This window comes from Camarhynchus parvulus, chromosome 2 (genome assembly GCF_901933205.1).
Source record: "Camarhynchus parvulus chromosome 2, STF_HiC, whole genome shotgun sequence".
NCBI classification, from domain to species: domain Eukaryota; kingdom Metazoa; phylum Chordata; class Aves; order Passeriformes; family Thraupidae; genus Camarhynchus; species Camarhynchus parvulus.
This window is the reverse complement of record NC_044572.1, coordinates 94,050,380-94,073,349: the sequence shown is the minus strand read 5'-3', so window position 1 is coordinate 94,073,349 and position 22,970 is coordinate 94,050,380. Positions and strand designations below refer to the sequence as shown.

General features: G+C 40.6%; 1 protein-coding gene across 1 annotated transcript; it reads right to left on the bottom strand.

Moving 5' to 3' along the window:
• Positions 1-7,932: 7,932 nt before the first annotated feature.
• Positions 7,933-22,277, bottom strand: LOC115901315 (cytochrome b5). The gene is made up of 5 exons (XM_030943867.1): positions 22,055-22,277; positions 12,559-12,687; positions 10,861-10,890; positions 9,851-9,885; positions 7,933-8,995 (listed from the first exon to the last, which is right to left on the bottom strand). The coding sequence occupies exons 1-5, from the start codon at positions 22,196-22,198 to the stop codon at positions 8,917-8,919; spliced, it is 417 nt and encodes a 138-aa protein (XP_030799727.1). The 5' UTR covers positions 22,199-22,277; the 3' UTR covers positions 7,933-8,916.
• Positions 22,278-22,970: the final 693 nt, after the last annotated feature.

Below are 22,970 nucleotides of genomic sequence, written 5' to 3'. Positions count from 1 at the left end.
ATGAAAATTATTCAGCACATAGACACTGAGTTAAAAAACTTACTGAACATGTAGGAGGGAAAATTTTCTTATAACTTCTCTTTTTAAAAAGAAATCAAAACCAAATGTAAAGACCATGCTTACTTAAAAAAAGATCAATCACGTTATATTCTTTTCTGTTTATACTCTACAGGTTTAAAAATAATTTTCTAAGATTAAAACATTTTTGACCCATCATTACACTGAAAAAAATAGATCTTAAGGGGTTTTTCCACTTTTTTTTAAAATCATTAAATGTTTTAGTAAACAGTAATTTTTTACAGAAGAAAAGACAACACTACTGTGATTCAAAATGTTAGTTTCATTATATCTCTGCAGTTAAGCCCACAGCCTGACATAACTATATTCCTCATCCCACAGAAAACCTTTCTGACTGTTAATCAACTTAACAAGACTCCTGCAAGGATCCCAGCATACGGTCCCTTAGCACAACCTGGTGATGTCCTACTTCTGAGGTCACCGAATTTCTCCTCATTAACATCTACTTGCGTGACACGGCTGATCCTGGCTCATCTTCAAAAGAACCCCTCAAAGCCCTCAGGGAACTGTTTGCTCTGAGAGCTTAGCAGCCTTCAGAGGTGCCTGTGGAAGAAGTGTTGCAAATAAAGCCACACTAGCAGAAAGGGAAGAATTACAGACACACAAGAGACAACCCTGAGCCATCACCCTTGTGACCCAACCCACTACAGCCAAGTGTGTTTAAAAACCTTCAGCTGTAGCTTTTAAACCCTTGGCCACAGAGGAGCCAGTTAATGCCTTCAGCCAACACACCAGGGCTGGCAAGCATTGTGAAAACACAGAATGCATGGTATGAATCTTCTGTGGTGGATGTGCAGCACTTTTTCCTCCTCTGAACTATGACTACTTAAAAACAACAAAATCCACTAGGAATGTAAGCATCTTCCAAAACCTCCCCTGGACACAGACCAAGCCCCTCCATGGCTCAGAGCCCTGTTATTTCAGCAAGGTCAGAGGGAGTTAGCCTGAACTTATGGTCAAGAAGCATTTGGATCCACATTTATTAATAGCAGTTTCCTTCTGCCTCTGCCTAACTTAACATTAAAGAAACAGCAAAACTAGGGAAGTGGGACTGAGTGGGGTGTTTATACAGATCCCCCAGCTGCCCCTGCCCATGGCATGCTTTGCATCACCCTGCTGGGGACAGAAAAGCTTTGAAAGAAGAAAACACTGCAGCAGAACTCACAAAAGCCATGTAATCCCATGTGGTATGGATGTGAAGGAAAAAAATTAATGAATCAGCTCAACCTCTTAGAAAACCTTTTGTTCCTTACTGCTCACATTGTCTGGCAACAAACCAGCTCTACGTTTGGGCTGAGTTCTTTGTCTTGACTGTATTTTGGCACAGCTACAAAACCCAGACACAGGTTTTGCTCCACAGGAGAAGGCATTAAGGACTCAAAAGAATGTGGGAGAAAGCTAATCGTTCTTAAGTAAAAGTGTGACCAGAAGTTTTGAAAAAGAAAAGAACTGTTCAGTTCTCAGTACCCAGAGATGAGCAGCTAAGTCTGAGAATTTGATTTATAATGAGAGCCTTTTTCAGTTGTTTACATATATCTCCATATAGGCAACTAGATAAACAATTATCCAGATTTCCAGATTTCAGCAGCACAGAACAATAATCCAGCTAGGCTTTGGCATTAATCTTAGGACTGACTTTAGCTCAGTGAATCTGTTTACTTTGCTCAAGTGTTTTAATAAATACTGCCTCTCTTTCGTGTCTGTGCCTTCAAGAAGTGCAGCTACCTTGGTACTAGGTTTCAAGAAGGTTGGAGTATTAATGGAAGAAGGGGGTGAAGGTGATCTTGTTTTACCAGCCCAAGGCATCTCATGAACGCAGCTTCACTGGTACAAAATATCTTTAAACTGAGCCAATGGTGCCCATTTCAGAGGGATCAGCCTGCCCAATGCAACAAAGCACTGCCAAAATGCTCAGCATGAGGATGTGCTCTGGTGTCTGAGGAGGCTGCAGCAGCCCCAGCATGGCAGCTTAGCCCAGTACAGGAGCAACATGGAAGGTAGGAATCAGACAGGAAGACTGTCACTGCCCAAAGGTAACTTCAGAGATCCTCTGCAACTGAAAATCAGCAGCAGTGAGGACACTCAGGAAGTGGCATAAGAAAAGGAACTCCTAAGTATTGAAAAGATTTTCTAGGAGTTTTCAAATCCATGATCATTGTCTTTGATGCCCATTGCCTGGTGCAAAACTTACTTTCATTTTACCAATTAAAAACTGTTAAAATTGCATTTATCTTCCTTATTTTTTTTCTATTGCCAGCAATTTAAAGAGCCCTGGTGAGTACCATGCACTTTTTTGCTATCATAATTTTAATTGCTGAACTGCCTGGTGACAAGTTAACTCATAATATAATTAAAAAGTAGAGGACCTTTTGGACGCAAACCTCAGTATTTGAAGTGTTGGCAAACCTTCTTTTAGTCTTTAGAGTGGAAATCAAATCAAGTTCTCACCTTGCAAAGTCACAGAATGTACCCCATGAAATTTTTATTACTAGGGCAGAGATATAAAATGCATATACTCTGACTTGGGCACATTAAATTGTAATAAGAAGGCTCACAATATTTCATTAAATGGAGGAACTGGGAGGTGGATGATAACCAGGGTATACGGTGTATATATAGTGTGTTTGTATGCATATATATATATATATATATATATATATATATATATATATATATATAATAAGGTCTGAGCCACCTAAACAAAACTTGATTTGATACTATCTTCTGTTTATGCTGCTTATGGTGTAACACAAAGATAGGCTAGTTTTGTTGTACACATAGGAGAAAAAAATTGTCATATCCTGAGCAGCTGCTTGTGGCCTACACATGACTGATTTATGCAACAAGATGCTAAAAGTACATATACCTAAGCAAAAGTGTTTCTGGAAGAAGACTGTTCTTTTTCAGGGCATTTTGATGGCACTTTGTTGCATAGATAGGGTTAATCCCTCTAAGATGAACACTGTTACCTGAGTTTAAAGTTTCTTTGAAGTTTTAAATTAAAAATCGAGAAAGTATATTTATTATATACTTTTGATATATTTTTGTTGAAATCCTGTTTCCTTCATGATATTCCTAGTCCCTGATCTCCAGAGTTAACATCTGAGCCATGATACAACCAATGAATAATAGAAATCATGATATTTATATGACATTTTCAAAATCTGTAAGTCCTTTTTCATTGTGTTAATAAAACAAGTATTAAAGTAAATTTAGCCTTCATGTTCTAATAGCATTATACTAGTGGATTCAAAATGAGAGTATTAAGGGAAGTTTCCCCAGAAGACATTTCCCAGAATTACCAGAGTGTTGTGTGCCAGAAGAAATAGGATGCTGACACACAATCCCTTGGCTTGCTTTCCAATAACACTGCACAGCTCACAGCTGCTGTGCCTACAGCGCTCACGCGCCGGGGCTCAGTCTCTGCTTAGCTCCAAGACAAAGCTTGTGGTCTTAATTCATTCCATATTTCCGATTTTTAATTGTGCTGGTAGTTTACTTAGTGAACAAAAGACAATCTAACAGACGTACAAATTTGTATTTAGGAGGGAATTTACACTCATCTGTTTGCTTGCTGACACCCTTTTCAACAGCATTACTGGAACTCCTGAGCATTCCAAACAAAATCAGAATCTGTTTGCCCAGGGTTTTCTTTCACACACGAGAGTGAAGCCCCTGCAACGATGGATTTAAAATATGTGGATTTTTATAGTACAGAAGGAACATAGTTTGGTGACTTGTTTTTTTAACTCTATGCTGCTTTGTTTTTTTTTTTTTTAAATTTCATAACAGCAGTTGGAAGTAGGAAGGCCATCTATTTTTAAGGGATTCATAATGAGCTTGTGTTGACTTTAAGAACAAACTGAAAGGTTCCCACATGAAAGTGTGTGACAAGTCTGGAACTGCAGTCTCATGCTTCATGCAAACCAGAAGCAAGGCCCAGCAGAAACCAGTGAGGTCACGCCCACAGGAATGATGCAGACATATCCAAACTCACCCTAAACTAGGCCAGAGTCTGCCCAGGCTGTAAAACTTTGTCCAAGACCCAGGATAAATATGCAATCAGTCCATCTGTCCCAGTAGAAACTAAAATGCTGGATTCATAGCAGAGACGAGAGAATAAAAATCTCTGCACATAGCAGTTAGGGCACAGAGCTTGGAAAGCAGATTGTGGACAACAGCCCTTGTTTCACAGGCTGTTTCTCTTTTCTTCAGCCACCCTTCCTGCTCTTCCTCATCTGCTGACACTTATTTGAAGACACCAATTTACTAAATGAAAAAGTATAATTTGTCTTGAAGAGTCTGATCCTGTAGATGTGTGCTATATGTGATCTGAGACACAATCCCAGATCAAGACTCTCCTGGGACCTTGGGGCAGGATAATCTTGTCTGCCCAGGCTGGCACATCCAATGGATGCTGAGCTTGTTCAGCCTGGCACATCCAATGGATGCTGAGCTTCTCCAGCCTGTGATTGTCTTGCCTTCAGCTAAGGTACAATAAATTATCTTGCATGCAACCAAGACTAAGAGCAGCCCACCACCAGGAGCTGACTGAGAGCAGCTAGCTCTAAGTCTGCACACCCCAGCTTGTACTCTAGTAACTTGTTCATCCATATCCTCATGCCTGAAGATCTTACCATGACAACAAACTATATAATAACCTGCATTCTCAAATGTCTTTGTGACTTCCATAGGGTCAAAAAGTAGTTCTACAGAATCACCTAAAAATAAAACAAGGTTTTCTCATTCTGACCCTGGAAGCTGTGACTACTCAAATACAAACTTCCCTTGAGTGCTTTTAAATTGCTTGTCCTTCTCAGACTGATACAGAGAATGTTATCAACTGTAGCACTACTCTGAAAATGGATCCAAATAAATACAAGCTGTGAATCCACTTGATTACAAATGAAAGGATATATTTGTTTTCAGGGACCAGCTCACCTTAGAACCCTGCTTCTAAGGCTTCTTAAGCAGCAGGTTAAACTCTTCCTTCATGTCTACCCTTAAGCACCTACCACCTTTCATGGATATCTCTGCAAGCCACGTTAAGATGAGTGATATTAAAAGCATCAACTGCCTTCAACTGAAATATGTGACAAGAGAATGATGTTTCCTTTTTGAAAAAATAGTCACTTAGGAAAGCACACCCCTTGCTTGGCTTACCTTTTTCTCTCTATTCATGCCCTCCTAAACCTTGAAGCAGTTTCCAGAACACATTTCCCACTGTTGAGAGGTAAAACACCTATTAATTTCAAACAATACATGGCTGTTTTTATCCAAGACCTAAACAGGTGGGACTCCAGAGACACAGTAGTGCTCTCACCCTGCAACAGGATCAATCAGGTTTATCCACCCCAGGGTCTGTGGAAAAAGTGAAAATTTCTGTGGTAGTTGTGCTACTGGGCACAGTCCCTGACTCTGGAGGTCTGCAGGAGTTCTCTGGTGATCTGTTCAGAAACACCAAAAAACCTTCCCTGAGGCTTTCCTGTGCATAATTCTTCTAGCCTGACAATGCTACTTTCAGTGAGCACAACTGACAGCCATGGACAGTACTTAGGCTATGTCTGACTAAGTGTAGCAAACTGTTTAAGTATAGGCACAGGAATTATACTACACAGGATAAAAGTAAAAATCTACTCTTACACCTAAAACTGCAGTGCAGTTTATTCTGAGCTTTGTTTTAGCAGAATCAATACGGACCATTGCATGTTCCCACTTTTAGAAAGTCACATTTTATGTCCCCACTTCTAAAAAATTTGCAAAGAAAATGTCAAGGATTGCTTTATGCACACTCCTACATGTAAGAAGATTAAGAACAAGTCTAACTAGTTTTTAGAAAGAATAGAAAATCCAGCATTAATCATCTACCAAGATCCAATGTTCCAACATTTTCTCATTAATTCATGTGCTTGTCTGCCCACCTACTTAAAACCTCAAAATATTTCAACACATAATGAATAAATCACAGGAAGGAATGTAATGAAGTATGAAAGTAAAGTGGAATTCAAATATGTCATCCATCAGTTACTAGCTTCACCATAGATGTAGACAGGCATTAGAGCTAAGCATAGAGGAGCATGAGTTTCCTCCTGCTTCATGTTTCTCCTATGCCAATTCTGAAATACTCTTCTATATTCAAGAAAAAATGCTGTAATACTGTTAATAATATTCTGTATGTTTTGTGCACACTGATATAGCTCATTCATTCCCACTGAGTATCAGTTAAGTCATTGCCAGCCTTGCAGAAAATACAGGAACAGTTTTGCTTCAAATGCCCATGAATTTGTAAACAGTTTTACCCTCAGTAGTCAAACATACAGAAAATAAAAAAGAGCACCTTTGCATTTTTTTGTCTCTGAAGAAAATTTGCCATCAGCTTCCTTTTGCCTAGCTTTCACCCCCTTGCCAGCTTCCCCCTAGCACTCTGTAAAATCCTGACTGCAGCACAATGGCCAGGGAAAGGCATCAGACCAGCGAGATGGAGCAAGGAAGCCAGAGAAAGGAACAGCACACTGTTTTTTTCCTTGTCATCTCAGATGAGCAAGTGAACAAGATGTGCTGGCTTTTCTCCACAGACACCAAGAAGCAGCCAAGGCCATCTCCATTTAAGGGGGAGCTCCCCATCACTGTGCATTCTTGTGAACAACAAAGGACAGGCAAATAAAGGCCAAAAATCCAATGCCCAAATAACTTAAGGCAGTGTAAACATTACAAGGTTGTACAAGTAGACAATAAGACAACTGATTTAAAGCATCAATCACTAAAGCCAGCCTCTTAAAAAAATAATATTTATTATCAGATAATTAGAGCAAATACTTTCAGATTGGATCGGTGGACAAAGGATTTTGTTCTGAGAAGAAAGCAGACTGTCAATTATTTTCCTTTTGCTGTCAGACTGTAAAAACATTGACTACACTTAATTCACTTGCTTTTACAATAGCACGGTCATTCATTCCTCACCACACCCATATATATTTTCTCTTCTATTCATACTCAAAAGCTATAGTCATCTATATGACACCTCTATGAAAAGCAGCTCTAACCTGAAGAGTATTAAAAAGGAAAATAAGCCTGATCATTTTTCTAGTTTAGATCTATCTCCATTTACATTTTAAAACCCAAAAGGGATGTGTATCTCTGAGGAACAACTTGTATCCACACCGTTGGAGGGGAGTGCACATCTACATTAGCATTTTTACTTGTATCAGTTATTGAAGCCTGCCTACTTATCTGTACTCACCATGCTTCTGGTTCACATTGTGGAAATTCCCTGCACATGCCAGCTTGAATACTTTTAGATGGGACTGAGCTTCCATAGCTACTTCAGGGAATTGCATAAATATCCAGTATACAGGACTGAAATAGAGCTACATCATATCAAAACTCCAACATACACAAGATGGGAAAAAAAGCATTTCACAAAAAGTGTTACACATGACAGATCCACTTTAATTGCACTGCTCTATCTGCTGATGTGGACATACTTATCTGTCTGAAATTCTTGGAGGGGTAAAGCTGCGCTTTTTAAAGTTGCCCCCTTTTTTTTTTTGCCTTGCCTACATATATGGGCTCAAGTGTTGTTTTAAAAATTAAACTTGATTTGTGATTCTAAATACTCACTCTGAGTTATATCCTTTTTAAAGGTTATCTAGAAAACTACCAATAAATCTTGAAGTTTTAAACTCTGTTTTGCCACATTCAGAGGGAAAGCTATGGACAAACATGGACAAAAGCTAGTGCTTGACATGAAGCTGATGGGAGCTATTTTAAGTGCACTTCTGAGAAGTGCCCCAATAGGACTTCCCTTTCAAGGTCTTCAAAGAATTTGGAAATGAAGGTGTTTGAGCCAGCAGGTGTAACCAATTAAACTTTTATTCATGATCATTTACATATGACTAAAAATGTTCACCACAAAATGCAAACTTGTAGTTATCTTGTATTCAGCAGTAAAAACAGTCGCCTCTTCATAGTAAAGCACCAAAGCACATAACAGAAGAGTCAGAAATGGATTTAATTTATCAGTTTTTCCCCTCACAATGTACTTGACAAAGCTGAAGATTTTATCGAAGGCTAAAGTTCCAGAACAAATTCTACAGTCACCTGAGTGTTTGGCAGGAACAGTACTATTTAGTAGCATTACATTTTTCTGCCTTTTTCACAAAAATGAGACAGACATAATTAGGCCAAACATTGAGTTTCATTTCACCTGAATTTTTCAATGGGAGACAAAGAACAGTTTGCTAGTAGGAGTACCTACAAAAACTATAAGAGCAGTTGTCAAAAAAAAAAGGAAAACACCAGCTCATTATAGCTGATTGGTAGGGCCCAACCCACTTCCAGGCACCTATAACTCCACTCAGTTTTATTCATTACATTTAACTTGCATTTCATTCATACTACATTTAAAAAGACAACATGATTTTTTTTAAGTTAAGTTGTGTACATGTACACAGTTTTGGTAGTTTTTTAAAGCTGTAAAATGTTTAAGTAAAGAGAGTCCTAATGATCCTATTACAGATTAAAGAGAAATAACCAGAATCAGTGTTACATACAAAATAATATTCTACCACAGAAACCAATACAGTTATCAAGTAACTCATTAGAGAATAAAAGTGTTATACAAAAAGAGAAATGGTGCCTTTTTATCACTTCACAGCAGCATATAAGAAGGCAACATTAAGAAAAGTGCACAGCAGAAAAAGAATTGTTTCATTTTCTGAAAAACTTGAATTTTTCTTCAGACATCAGGCTTTTCTCCAGGAACATATTGGGTTAGGATTGCTTATATTTTCTTCCAGAGAAGGTATTCTCTTCTTGCATCACTTCTCAGTAAGGCGCTTACTCCGACATGTAGGAACGATACATCAGGGCCACGATAATCGCTGCTATTGCTGGGATCACCCAGTTGGACCATGAACTGAAGGGAAGTTTTTGAAAAAGCAGTTTAGGGAGTGACAACCAGCAAGTTAGAAAAAGAAAAAAAAATCATTGCTTAAAGAAGTCCTTTCTAGCCACTCCAACAAATACTTCAAATTCAATGATAACAGAACACCTGGACTGGCCAGTAATACTCCAGACAGGGGAAGAACCTTGTATAGTAAGGCTGTGTACTAAAGCTTACAAAGAAGTTTGCTTACTAGAGAAGAGTAAAACCCTAGGCACATTTAAAGTCATGGTGTGCTGCCCAGAATGTCATTAATTCAAAAGCTATTTAAGTAGCAGTATCACATGACTCTTCTAAGCACCCAAACTCCCCACCCAGAGGGTCATAGAAGAGTCCTCTGAGGCTTCAGCAGTAGGCAATTGTCAGCAGGATATAACTTCACAAAGTTTTTGATTCAGTGGTATTACAAAGCGTTTTGCAATCCCCTCCCAATCCTGACATATCTTCCTTACACACAGAATCCTCTTATTTCCCTCAGATGCAACAGCAGTAGCAAATTTTAAAAGCAAGGCATCCATGTCCATAAAATAGTTGGCAATGGCACTAAGAGTCTTCCCTTCACCTGGCAGACTCCAGAAATAGAGGCCTGGGCCAAACAAACCATTTGGTAGATACTGACACCTGCCAATATGAGAGAAGTATCTACCTAGCAAGCTGTCACACTTGTAAACTGGTACATAGATGCCAACTTGGACTGCACCAAGAACAGAAATTTTCCAGCACCACCCCCTGATATCTCAGCTTCCAGCAGATAAAAGCTATTCAGCTTTTTAACCTTCAGAAAAATCATGAGGAACTTCAAGTTTGACATCAGATGTCATACGGTACCTGGAAGTAGACTGAACAGTGGTAATAAGAGTTTCCTGGAAAGCAAAGCATAAGAAGATATTTACTTCAGGAAGACAAACCTCTTCATCTTAACTAGCCCCCCAGTTTCTCAAAACTCATCAAGTGAGACTAATTCAGAAACAACTCAGTGCATGCATTTGGGAAGCATTTTCTCCTAATTCCTGCAGCAGTTCTGTTGTATTATAAACTAGCTAGTACCAGTTTCTATAGCTAACATTGCATCAAGTTCCTAAAACACTATCAACAAATATTTTGCTGCAAGTTTTCTACAAAGCTGACTTCAACCTTGGGTTGCATTTGAAAAGTTTCAGTCATCTGTAAGACAAAAATAATTTCCTTGACTAAAATCAAATTGAAAAAACTTTGAATTAATTCACAAATATTTTTAATATCAAAACTACATAAAGAAATCTACTAATTTACATCTACAAGGCTTATTAAACTCAGGGGTTTCAGTGTGGTGTTTCAGATTGTGTAAGAATCAGTCAAATTTTCTATAGCTGTTCCTGATACTGATTTGGACTTGTTCTGTTTCCACAGAAAAAGCAGCACTACAAGGCCAAATCCCAGCTGGGTACCTGTGCACAATTTATATGAAGACTTCTTAATTTCAGTAACTCTACTTGTGTATGACCCTAAGTTTTTTTTAAAAATCCAAGCATTAAAACCCTACCTAAATATAGTGGTGCATGATCCATCACTGCAAAATTACTTGCTTTGGTACCAGAACATTTGCAATTAATTTAAAGAAAGAAGGATTTTGCTATAGTATAATGCCATCACACTTAGTAACTCCCAGGTATGAAGCCACACAAAGAAAATAATGGTTAAGAGAAAGAACAATTTGAAGCAGTATTAACAGGTCTAAGAGATTTAAAACCTGAAACACCACACTTCAACTGAATCACTTCTTTTTCTGGGGGTATACAGTAGGTCACTGTCTGTAATGCCCAAAAGACACAATGTGGCATTTCAAGAAACACACTTACTGCTGGTTTCTGAAGCTTGGATCTATCATCCTGCAAGAGAAAAGAGCAAGAAACATTTAGACAAAATCTGAAGCATTGAAAACAAAACAAAACTCACACAATTTATCACTAAATTCAGTTTGCAATTCATTCTGTTAATGAGTAAATATTTTTCCCTAGGTAAAAACAGACTGGCAAGAGAGCAGATGTCAGTGATTGATTTTGAGCTAACATAAACAAGATCACTTCCTTAAATAATACTTCCCAGTATGCAATGAAGAAGTGAAACCTGAGCCTCTAACAAAATTTCATTATTCTTTGTGCCCATGTTTTCACCTTTCCTGTGTCTCTGCAGAGTACATAACCTTAGCTTATACATCAACTGCAATCATATTGATTCTGCTTACTGTACTTGTACTATCAGATAAAGTCAACTAACTGGTTGTGCCAATGTCCACTGGACCAAAGGTCCCAAAATCTAGGGATCTTTCATAAACTCAAAGTTCTGCTTGGCACAGTCACATTCATTACAAAAAAAGCCCAACAGTTTATAATCCTGTCAGTGCTGTATTTGTACATTACACTACCAAGCTGTTTGTTTCAAATCAAGTGAAAACAGGCACCTGACAAACAAGGAAGAACTGGACCTATACCCATGTTAAGAACAACATCAGTGGCATCACAGATAGATGGCAAGCCTGCAAAGCCACAAATGCACAAATGTGCATCGGGGCAAACCACTTCTTATTAGGACAAGCTACATTAGTAATATTTATCAAGACATGACCTGAGACAAGAGACAAACAAGAGCGGCAATCTTACTGTGAAATAGGCTACTCAACATGGTGATTTTTACTCCAAAACATGCATGAAACAAGAGGAAAAGAGAAGAGGCAGGAGTGGGCAGTAAAGTAGAGCAGGCACTCTAGCAGTCTAAACCTCCAAACAGTGGTTTTCAACTGTTAAGATGCAGGAGAGTTTGACTGTGGCCTATCTGAAGGAAGCCAACACAGCAGCTCTGTAGCTAGAAAGAAATACTTCAAAACTTGAGACAGCAGGAAGATGCTCATTAAAAGTACAGGAAATGGGATGAACAGTATAGAAGAGAAGATGTGACAGATGATCCAGTGGGAACTGATCATAAACAACCCTGACAACCACAAGTGGGAACCATGATATAGCGAAAAATGGTAGGAGACAGAGAGGGGAAGACAGAGCAAGAAACCAGAAGTACAATGCTTTTAATAACCATTTTCTAGACATACATATGAAGAGCCAGGATGGCACCTTTTGATGCAGGTGGGAGCCTGGCAGATAGGTATTTACAAGGGTGAAGGGATGAAAGTGGTTGTTCAGTAGTCACTCTGCATAGTGGCATAAGAAAAGGTCTAGACATTCTGACATACCACCTTCAGGGTTACAGAGTTTCATTACAAAGCTGACAGTGTATACCAGAAATGACATGATTTCATGTTCAGTTTATTCAAGAACTAAGCTGTAAGGCAATTTAAATCACCAAAAGATGTGACTATCCTTATGCTACACTAATCAAATCCCTTCACACTGGGGCAACTATCTCAAACCTCCATCTACAAACAGCTGCAGGACTGACATCCAACCAAACTAGCAGTTCTTGATTTTGAAGTAATTACCAGACAAGCAACTAGACACAAAAGCAGTATAGCAAACACAAAAGTAAGGATACACTCATATACTCACAGGATGAAGTTCCCCAATAATAAAGGATTCTGACAATGTCCTTGCATCTGTGGAATGGCCAACATCTTCAAAGTTCTCAGTAGCGTCTCCCCCAGCTTGTTCCCTAAGGACCTCCTCACCTCCTGGGTGCTGCAAATTTCAGTGAGTTGGAATTTGTTACTGAAATACATATCAAATTCTAGAAATGGAAATTCTACATTTTTACACTTCTAAAATTAAAAAAAAGCAAAATCAGCTGCTAGACTTTCTGGAGCAAACATAAGCCTTTCTGAATAACTAGAGAACTTTGTGTATGTACTCTCTGAAGCCAAAACCAAGGAAGCTAAGTAAATCTCTATGTCATTGGCAAAGAAGCAGTAAGAAGCATTACCCCTTGCAACTAAAGCACTTAAAAAGTTGTGTGGGAATCAGTCTGTATTTTAACAGCACAACTATCATCTGAAGTTACATTCTGTGTTTTCACTTCTTTAGGAAATATGTGTTTTTATCCAAGCAATATATGCTTTAAACAGCAGAAGGATAAAAGCCAAAAAGGTATTAGCTGCAGCAAGAACATTCCAGAAAGATACAATCTGTTCACAAGATGTGAATCAAGCATTGGCAAAACAAGCTGGCAAGGTGCTAAGGAATCTGACCTTCTAATTAATCCTGGTTTCAACAGGGAGGTGGGCCAGATAAATTTAAGGGTCCTTTCCAAAACAAATTATGGTACAAATATCAAGACAGCTCCTTTGGAAGTGATTAAGCACAACTGAAAGCTCACTCAAGACCCTAGAATAGCAGTTTGGTTTTCATAGACTATGGAATCCCAAAACCACATTGTTGATAAAACCCCTGAGATACAGAGAAGTCATCTCCCAGGATCCTCTAATACCTCAATCCATCACCATTCCCTTAACATAAGCCCCTGTTCTCCATTAACTTTTATTCTTCCCCAGGATGCACTTTGGGGGTTTTATGAAGTACATTTTTATCTATCAAATAACTCTGCTTGAATATACTGCAAGATGTATCACATCTTCTAGTTCAGTGCATTTCCTCAGCTCCCAGTTACTTATTATGTAATAGGTAACACACCACAAAAATTCACCACTCAACTTTCAAGCAGGAAAGTGTTACATAAACATTGGGAACGATTAGGTAAACAAGTTAAAAGCACTTATTAGTACTGCCTTGGATTAAGGCAACCATGGAATACATATTAGCACTTGACCAGTAGCAGAGAAGATACAAGGCTTTTGAAGCTCAGTTCAGTTTTTAATGCTTCTGAGTACAAGATATAACATTATGGAAAATAACCCTAAATTGTGGAAATTTTACCTATCTTTTGGGGAGCACAGCTCACCAAAAAGCCCACAGGTTAAAGAAATGGCATTTCTACTAGTCTAGGCAATTCAGGTTAGCACTTACTTCAAATCCTCCTATTAATCTCATATCAAAATTTCTCTTCTGACAAAACCAGTATTTGCTCATACAGCTGAACTAAACTATTACTATGAATTTCCAGCAGTACCAGAGCACCATAACTTGAGTCTTCACATTAAAGGCAGACATTTATTTTAACAGATTAAGGAAGTTGAGGAGAAAAAAAGCCTCATCACAACACTTTTTAAAGCGCCAAGATACCACAGTTATTAGGGTAAAGGATCCCTACCATGACTAAGCAAAAGCAAGATTAAGCAACTGATAGAGAGATTAGACACAGCAGCTGAGCCAAAAAAAAACGTCAGAAGAGTACAGATTATGCAAGCAACCTGCAAATATGGCACGCTCACCAAAATCCTGTCCTTGGATCCATACCGGTAAGTATTCAGGGAAAGGACTGGACAAAAGTTGAGGGAGCACTCAAGTTCAATGCCTTGAAATAGCACTTAAGAAGCTGAACTTGGGTCTAGCCAGCACTCTAAGACATTACCTCAACTAAATCTTCACAGAATTTCTTCAGAAATGTGGGTTTGGATTTTTAAAACCATGCTAAAGAATTGTGCCCCCCCAAGTAGAAAAACATATGTACCAACTTCAGCAGAAAAGGTGGCACAACTCCTTGGAAAACATGCTTGACAAACAAGGTATCAACAAGCAGCAAAAAGCCCCAAAGTTAAACCACCCATAAAGCACCAGCAGCATAAGCAGTATGTAAGCTCCTACTCATGTACTGCAGTGAACCCAAACCCCACTCATACAAGCACATAAAATACCAGTTACTCCAGCAAGTCATGAAGATCACATGGTTTACGCTACCTCACCAAAAAACATTTGCCATCCAGCCAAACAAGTGGATACCTACCAACATAACTGCATCTACATTAAAATTACTTCATGGAGCGCTTGAACAAACTACTTGCACTTTGCCAGCTACAGAATGATCATGTACTAACTTGTGCTCCCAAATCCCTCCCTTGTGCACTACAAAGCAATCACGTAGCAGTATGGGCAGCACCACAGAGGCACTCCAGCTTTTCTCTGCAGAACTAGTTTTTTGTCTAATTAGCAACTGATTCCTCTGTCTACAAAACCACAATACTAGTATCAATGTAGTAACTGCACCCAATCTCTCTACCAACCCTCTGACTGACTATCACAGGTCAGCTGAAGAGGACAAATTCACCCTGACCTCTGCCACTACAGCTGGAAAACTGATAATTATTTTTTTTATGACATGAGCAAGGCTGAGTATGGAGAATCACACACAGAATTCCAAACTTAAGCCATCTACTAGGAAATGTTAATTATAACCTACTAGACATTGATGGAAGTACTTTGAAACTAAACACTTTGCTTTTAGATGCCACCTCTGCTTAATGATATGAACTTACAAACCCTCCGTAAATAACTAGTACATAATACACGCAATTAATTAAAAGATTTCGCCTCCCCTAATGAAAGGGAGCAACTATCATGTCTCACACAAAGGGCAAGAACTGACTCTTCTATCAAAAAATGAGCATCTTTCATGGTTGGATGAGTTTCCCAAAGCTTATTTATACAAGGCTTTTGTTCATGATTCTGCCTGGTAAACAAAGCCTGCTACCAGAGCTGCTACTTTAATGAAGATCCTCTGGACAGACTCTGGAACTGGAAAGCCCACAAGGCTATACAGAGAGTGACTCCTAAGCCAAAATCCTGTTGATAAAAGTAATCTAAGAGTTCTTGCAGGTAAAACTGTAGTTCAGGGGAAAGGAAAAAGCTTTTGATGATAAATTAAGACAGCCTAGCTCATTCCTAGGACATTCCCCATATAATAAATAGTCTAAGCTATATGCATAACAAATACCCATACAGAGCCAGCACTAGTACAGAGCACAGATGAATTCCTAACAGCAGCACATTAGAAAGTTTTAGATAAGGCAAATATGCAGTTAATCTTGTTGCTTTCATCTGGGTCAAAAGTCCAACTCACCTCACCCTGAATACCACCTTTTCTCCCCCTTGCTACGGTCATGCAGATTTCTCAGTGTCATAGTTCAAGACTATTAAACCATAACTACCTTAATTTGCAACTCCTGTGCCCTCTCCCTTCTTATACCAAGGGAATGAAATCTAGGGTCCAATTTAACTTTCAGGAAGATCAGCAAAGGCCTCCATTAGTGACAGTCTCATAAACTCAGATTTCCCTTTCTGCACTACAGGAATGAAAAGCAGCAAGGGGCCAGTGACAGAGCCAGGAACACCCAGAGAAACTCAGCTCTATTATGCAGGACAGACAGACAAATGCTTGCTTATTTCAGGGGCATTTTCATGTAGCCTGAAAAGAGTCCTCCAAATTATTTCTATCATCTATTTAAGTTTCAGGACAGAAACTGACAGCTCATGTAAAATGTCAGGAGCCTAGGAAAGAAAATCTCTCTCTGAAAGTGTATTTTTGAAAACTATCATTAGGCTTTTAGATGAAGTACAAATGAAATACCCAGTAGCTTGGTGCCTGCCCTGATTTCAGCTCGGATAGAGCTGCACTTTCTTCTTGGAGGCTGGTACAGCGTGTTGCTTTGGATTCAGTGATATATGAGAACAATCAGTGATAACACACTGACACTGCAGTTATTGCTAAGTAGCACTCACCCTAATTCAAGGGCTTCTCAATGTCCCATGCTCTGCCAGCAAGAAGGTGCACAGGAAGCCAGGAAGGAGCACAGCCAGGACAGCTGATCCAAACTGGCCAAAGGGGTATTCCATACCACAGAATATCATGCCCAGTATACCAGCTGCAAGGAGTTGGCTGAGGGCTGCAGCTTGCTGCTTGGCAATGGGCTGGGCATGGGTTAGCATCTCTTTTTGTCTCCCTTTTTATTGCAATTACTACATTTTATTTTATTTCAGTTATTAAACTGTTCTTATCTCAACCCACACCTTTTACCTTTTTTCCCTAATTCCCTTCCCCATCCCACCAAGAGGCTGTGGGGAGCAGTGAGCAAGGGGCTGCACTGAGGTTAAACCCCAACAGTGCCCATTTCCCAACGTACAAAACAGTTACAGCTTGCAGAGTTTCACATATAAGTGCTATTTCTTAAAACATTTTCAAACTCTCCTGCAAGCTTCATCAGAGCTTGAGGAAGCGTTAACTCTGGATTTAATCCTCAGACTGCAAGGTTCTGTAGGAACAGCTCCCATGGTTCACTGGCAGACTCCAAATGTGCCAATAAAGGCATTTTTCAATGCAAGCTGATCATGACAATAAAAATGGAAGGCATTATGCCACTCCTCCCAACATCATCCCACTGCATGAATGCAACTTACTGCCACAGAGGGGAGAGAACATTTTTCATCCTGACACAATAGAACAATATTTGCTTTTTGCACTTTATTTGGCCAGCATTACAAAACACATTTGGTGGCAGCTGTCCATTCTAGGAGAAGTTTAGGATAAGTGCTATGGATGCGCAAGTTCATACCTTATGTAAAAAAAAAATTTACCAATAATGTTTCTGCTGAATTCTTAGACCACCAGAACTGAATTAACCTAAATAAATCTGTATTAGATTCATATTAAATGAACATCATAGTTGGTTTCCAGAACAAGAAACTCCTCATATTTGTAATTATCTACAAGACATAGCCATGACATGCTGCTGTGAGTACACATGCATTTCTAGTAGCTATTTTCCTTTAAATTATGTAGGACCTTATCCTGGTTTCAGCTGGAATACAGTTCATTCTCTTCTTAGTAGCTGGTACACTACAGTGCTCTGGATTCAGCATGAAAATAATGTTGTTAATGAACTGATACTTTGGTAGCCAAGTAGTGCTGACCTAAGTCAAGGACTTTTCAGTGTCCCACACTCTGCCAGTGAGGGAGCACAGCCAGGACAGCTGACCCAAAATGGGCAAAGGGATATTCCATATCACAGAATGTCCCACTCCATCCATAAACTGGGAGGAGCTGCCTGTGAGCCATCAATCACTGCTCAGGAAAAGGCTGGGCATCAGTCAGTGAGTGGAGAACCCATATATGCTGCACCATTTGCTTCTGTTGAGTTTTATACTTCTCTCTGTCCTTATCATTACCATTATTGTTAAATTTACTTTATTTCAATTATTAAACTGTTCTTATATTGACCCTCAAAATTGACCTTCTTCTGATTCTCCTTCCCATGCACTGGGCAGGAGGGCAAGTGAGCCACTGTGGGGTACATGGGTACTCCGTGGAGATAAACCACAAGACCTGAAGCAAAGGAAAAGGTTTCCCAAATCTTCTGCAACACAGGCCTGACAGCCTTTAATGACAAACAACACCAAAGTTTCTGGTTTCAAGAATACTCTTTCTTGCCAAGATCTTTTAAGTAATGCATTCCAAAAGCTGAGGTCTCTTGATTTCTTCTCCCAAACTTGGAAAATCAAAGAAAATTCAGAGATGAGTATTCAAGCTATGAATTTTCCCCAACATCTGCCACTTAAAACCAAAAAGAAAACCAAAAAGCCCTAAAACAAAACAAACAAAAAACCCAACCACAACAAAAAAACAAAGGAAAAAAAATCAAACTGACTAAAAAAAAAAGCAGCTGCTGGAATCTTCATAAACCCCATAGATAATATATCAAAGCACACAACTGTTTCCTTATTCAGCACTTTTTCTGTGTTTCATATGATCTTTTCTAACCCTGTCCTTTAGGAAGCCAAGATACTATGGGTCACACCATGTGATGCCTCCACTCCCAACACACACACACAGAGAGGCACACACATCACCATCCCCAGCCCATTTCCTATCTAACTTCAATCAAGTGTTCACAGAGGCTGATTGTTCCCCAGGGCCAAACAAGTTCCACTAAACATCTACAACCTCCATGAAGACACAACAGCTGGACAAAGGGAGTACACCCTTTAACTACTGTAATGGAGTGAAAAACAGCACCCCACTTTCACTTATTAAGCACAAAAGCATCCAAGGTGACTTCAAGATTGAAGCACAGTAAAGTTTTCAACTTCATCATTAATAAGAAAATACTTCCATAGGTTAATGCAGTAGCTGCAAAGATGGCTTATTGGTTTAAGAAACAGGACAGGTGAGCTTAGGTGCTGCTCCCAGCTCTTCACTTTCCAGTAAATTTATACTTATGTACTACTTGGGAAGAGCATGAGTGAGGTGACACTTTAGCAATCCACTCTTTTTGATACTATTGGACTTAAATTTCAGTGGCCCACATTAAAAGTCTTAAAAATATGCTAAGCTTTTCTACTTCCAAAAGGAACTGCAAGAAATACACCTGAGTTTAACCAGTATAATATAGTATAATGCTATTCAAACAGCTAACACAATCCCCACTTGGAGCAGGGTTTATGGATTCTGGAATGAACTAGCAAGAGGCTAGCTTCCATTTCTCCTCAGCTGTCACATGCCTCAGGGTCTCTGACAGTATCAAAAGAATTAGCACAACACTCGATAAGTTAACTGAGTACCAAAAGTATTGAAAAAAAAAAGGTTAAAAAAGTGTTCTATGAAGTATCTTAATCGAAGAGTTCCATAACAAAAATCACCAACACAATGAATAGTAAAATGTCAAAGAACTTTCCCTAGGACTGTAGCTTCACTTAAAATATTTCAGGTAACTACTTCTTACAATCTCATTGATTATCTCAGAAGGTCTTGGCAATTTCAGCTCAAAACTAGCCATGTTCTATTGAAAGCTGTTTAATGTGAGGTTGAAGTCCAACTTATGCTTACCAGAGTGTTTCAAGACATCCCCACATTGTCCAAATCCCAACTATTTAAATATTTACAAACTGAATTCTTTTGATATGCTACCAAATTATCAATGTTGGCCTGAAGGATGAAAATGATGTTTTCTTGGAGAAATTTACACAAGGTGACGCCTCTTAATATTTACCAATTTCACCATATGTACTAAAGGAAGAGGCTGTGCAACTACTTAAACTCAAAAGCTCATTAGATCCTGGATTTTTTTTGTCCAATGTTTTTTTTTCTTGGGTGGGGTTAGGTTTAGGATTTTCCTAAGGTGTGGGTCTTTTTGTTTCTGCCTCCTCAATCTGGACAATATGCACAAACAATACAATTATGAATCAATCAAAACTGCTCAAGTTCCCAAAAGCTAATTCAGTTTTGCAGACTACACAAAAAGCTGCATTCTCCTCCAGAGCTTCTATAATTAAATTGGCCCTGACTGTATAACCATACGGTGATGTCCATAACTAATGGATGAAGATGAGCAGGGGCAGAGCTAGATGAGAAATAATGAAGGAAGAGTCAGTAGATCACTTCCATAATCTGCCTTGCTGAAAAACCAAACAATTTGCATTGACACACAGCTTAAGAATGAAATACTACCTGTGTCAACACTGCCTTTGAAAAATCGCTTGTCAACTCTCCTTTGCAAAATGCTCAGTTTCTCCTTTGAATTGTCAGTGTTTACAAGCACAATAATCAAGATGGGGCTACAGAACTACTGATGCTTAAAATCTGTCACGTCTCTACCCATCAAAGCTGTATTCTTTAAGAAATTAATGTGAGTCTAGCATACACTTTTTAATTGGTTGCTTTTAGGAAGAATTTCTTCACAGAAAGGGGGACTAGACATTGAAATGGGCTGCCGAAAGAGGCGGCAGTCACTGTCCCTGAGAGTTTTAAGGAAAGACTGGATGTGGCACTTACTACCATGGTCTAATTGTCACAGTAGTGTTTGGTCAAAAACTGGACAAGATCTCAGAGGTCTTTTCCAACTAAATTGATCCTGTGATTCGACCTCTGCTAACTAGGAATACAGAGCAAGGGAGAAAACTCAAAACATCTAAATCCCAGCACCATTCAATTACTGAAAAAAAAAAAAAGTGGTAGTTTTATTTCTGCATTTCCACTGAATAATGCTTTAGTCCAATAACTAAAATGGTTCTTTATTAACCATGACTATCAATGATTACACCAACTGCTGTCCGCCAGAGATCAAAAACATCAACCACTAACTGGGAAGAAAAAAGTCCAAAAAAACACAACCAAAGGAATTTAACTTGCCTCTAGTGCTCTACACCAGAGCTGGAACTGGTGCAGCTTTGCAGACTGCATCCCCACACCGAGCGGATTAGGACAGCAGTGAGAGCCGCCCTAATTTTCTGAACCTGACTGCCTGAGTGCAAAGCCACGTCTGCCATGTCCTGCAAAAAAGAGACCACCCAGCGCTTAAGGCTACCCAGGATGCACTTATCTGGCACACAGGAGCACAAGCTACTGTGACCAAGAGGCTTTACCGAGGACTGGATATAAGGAAGAATTCTCTTACAGTGACAGGAGAGAGGCATTGACACAGGTTGCACAGGGAAGTCAGGAATGCCCCATCTCCCGACCTGTTCAAGGACCAGGGCTGGGAGTAACCTGGTCTAGTGGAAGGTGTCACTGCCCTTGGCAGGGAGCTGGAATGAGATGAGCTCTAATGCCTCTTCCAATCCAGACTATTTTGTGATTCTGTGACTATGAGAGTAACCCCAAGACCTGTGATATTCTGCATGCTGTGGTACTTTCTTTCCACTTTGTTAAGTTTTTTTCCTGTTCCATAATACAACACACACTACGCTAGTGTGAAGAGAGGAGTTGCTGACCTTTTAGTTCATACGATAATATGGCTCTGGGTCCCAGCTGAGTCTTCACTTTTAATTCTGTTTTCAGCTAGCACACCAAAGCAAGAACCAGATAGATTCAGCCACACTCTTGGTACCCAAGATTCACACAGCCAGCCCGCCTATCTCAGCCCTCAATACTGACTCCAGTATTTTCTCCTTCCCTTATTTACTAGAAATTCAAACCCGAAAGTTTCCGGCGGGCGCACAGCACATGACACGGCAGCGCAGCCGGGGCACGGCACTCGCGGGTTCCTCCGGCCCGAGAGGCGCCCGGAGCCCGGGCCCGCCCCGCGGCTCCTCCTCCAGAGCGCTATCGCGGCCCCGAGGGCGGCTCCCGCGGGCCGGGGCAGGCGGACGGGAGCCGAGGAGCCGCCAGCGAGCCGGCCCCGCAGGGCTCCGGTGCCCTCAGCGTCCCGGCAACGCGGGCACCTACCTCGTCCAAGAACTTGGTGACATCGTAGATGCGGTTGTGAATGATGATCCAGGTGCTCTGGCTGTTGTTGTGTTTCTGCACCTCCTCCAGCCGGTAGTAGCGGCCCCGCCACGACTCCTTCTCCGTCTCGCTTGAGCCCACCATCTCCAGTTCCGTCCCGCACCGCACGCACCACAGGCCGGTACCCCGAACACCGCCAGGGCCCCGCCGCAGGCCCTATCACCCCCCGCCACCGCCCCGCCCCTCCCGGCCTGCCGGCCTCTCATTGGCCGAGGGCAATGCCACTCAAAGCAGACGGACAGCCTGGCGGCGGCCACGGCGGCTGGGGGCGGGACTTTGCCGTGGTGCCCCGCCCTCTCCCACCTCCCCTCCGTCCCACGTGACCGGCCGGTGGCGGGCGGGGCGGGGCAGGGGCGGTGCCGGGACAGCCCCGGGACAGCCCCGCTGGCCGTGCTCGGGCCTCCGTCGGTGCCGGGCGCTGGAGTCGCAGCTTCTGTACTGTCCCCTTTCTGGGATGGTCACACCAGCGTTCCCCACCTTTGGCAGCAGTGGGCTGTGTGGGGCTGCCGGTGTGCGCTGCGACGAGCTAATCGCCGACTTGCAATGTAGAACCGCATTGGTTTGGTTCAAGTTGGAAGGGACCTTTTAGGTCATCTAGTTCCTATTCCCTGATATGGGGACCACTCGACAAGATGGTTCAAAGTCCGATCCAGCCTGACCTTGAACACTTCCAGTACAAGAAAGATAAGGAACGGCTGGAGAGTGTACAGCCATAGGGCCACAAAGATGCTTAGGAGTACAGAGCACTTCTTATGGGAAGAGACTCAGCGAGCTGTCAGATTCTTTTCAGTGAGACAGGACGAGGAGCAATGGCCATAAACTAAAAAACAAGTATCACCTTAACATGAAAACGTTT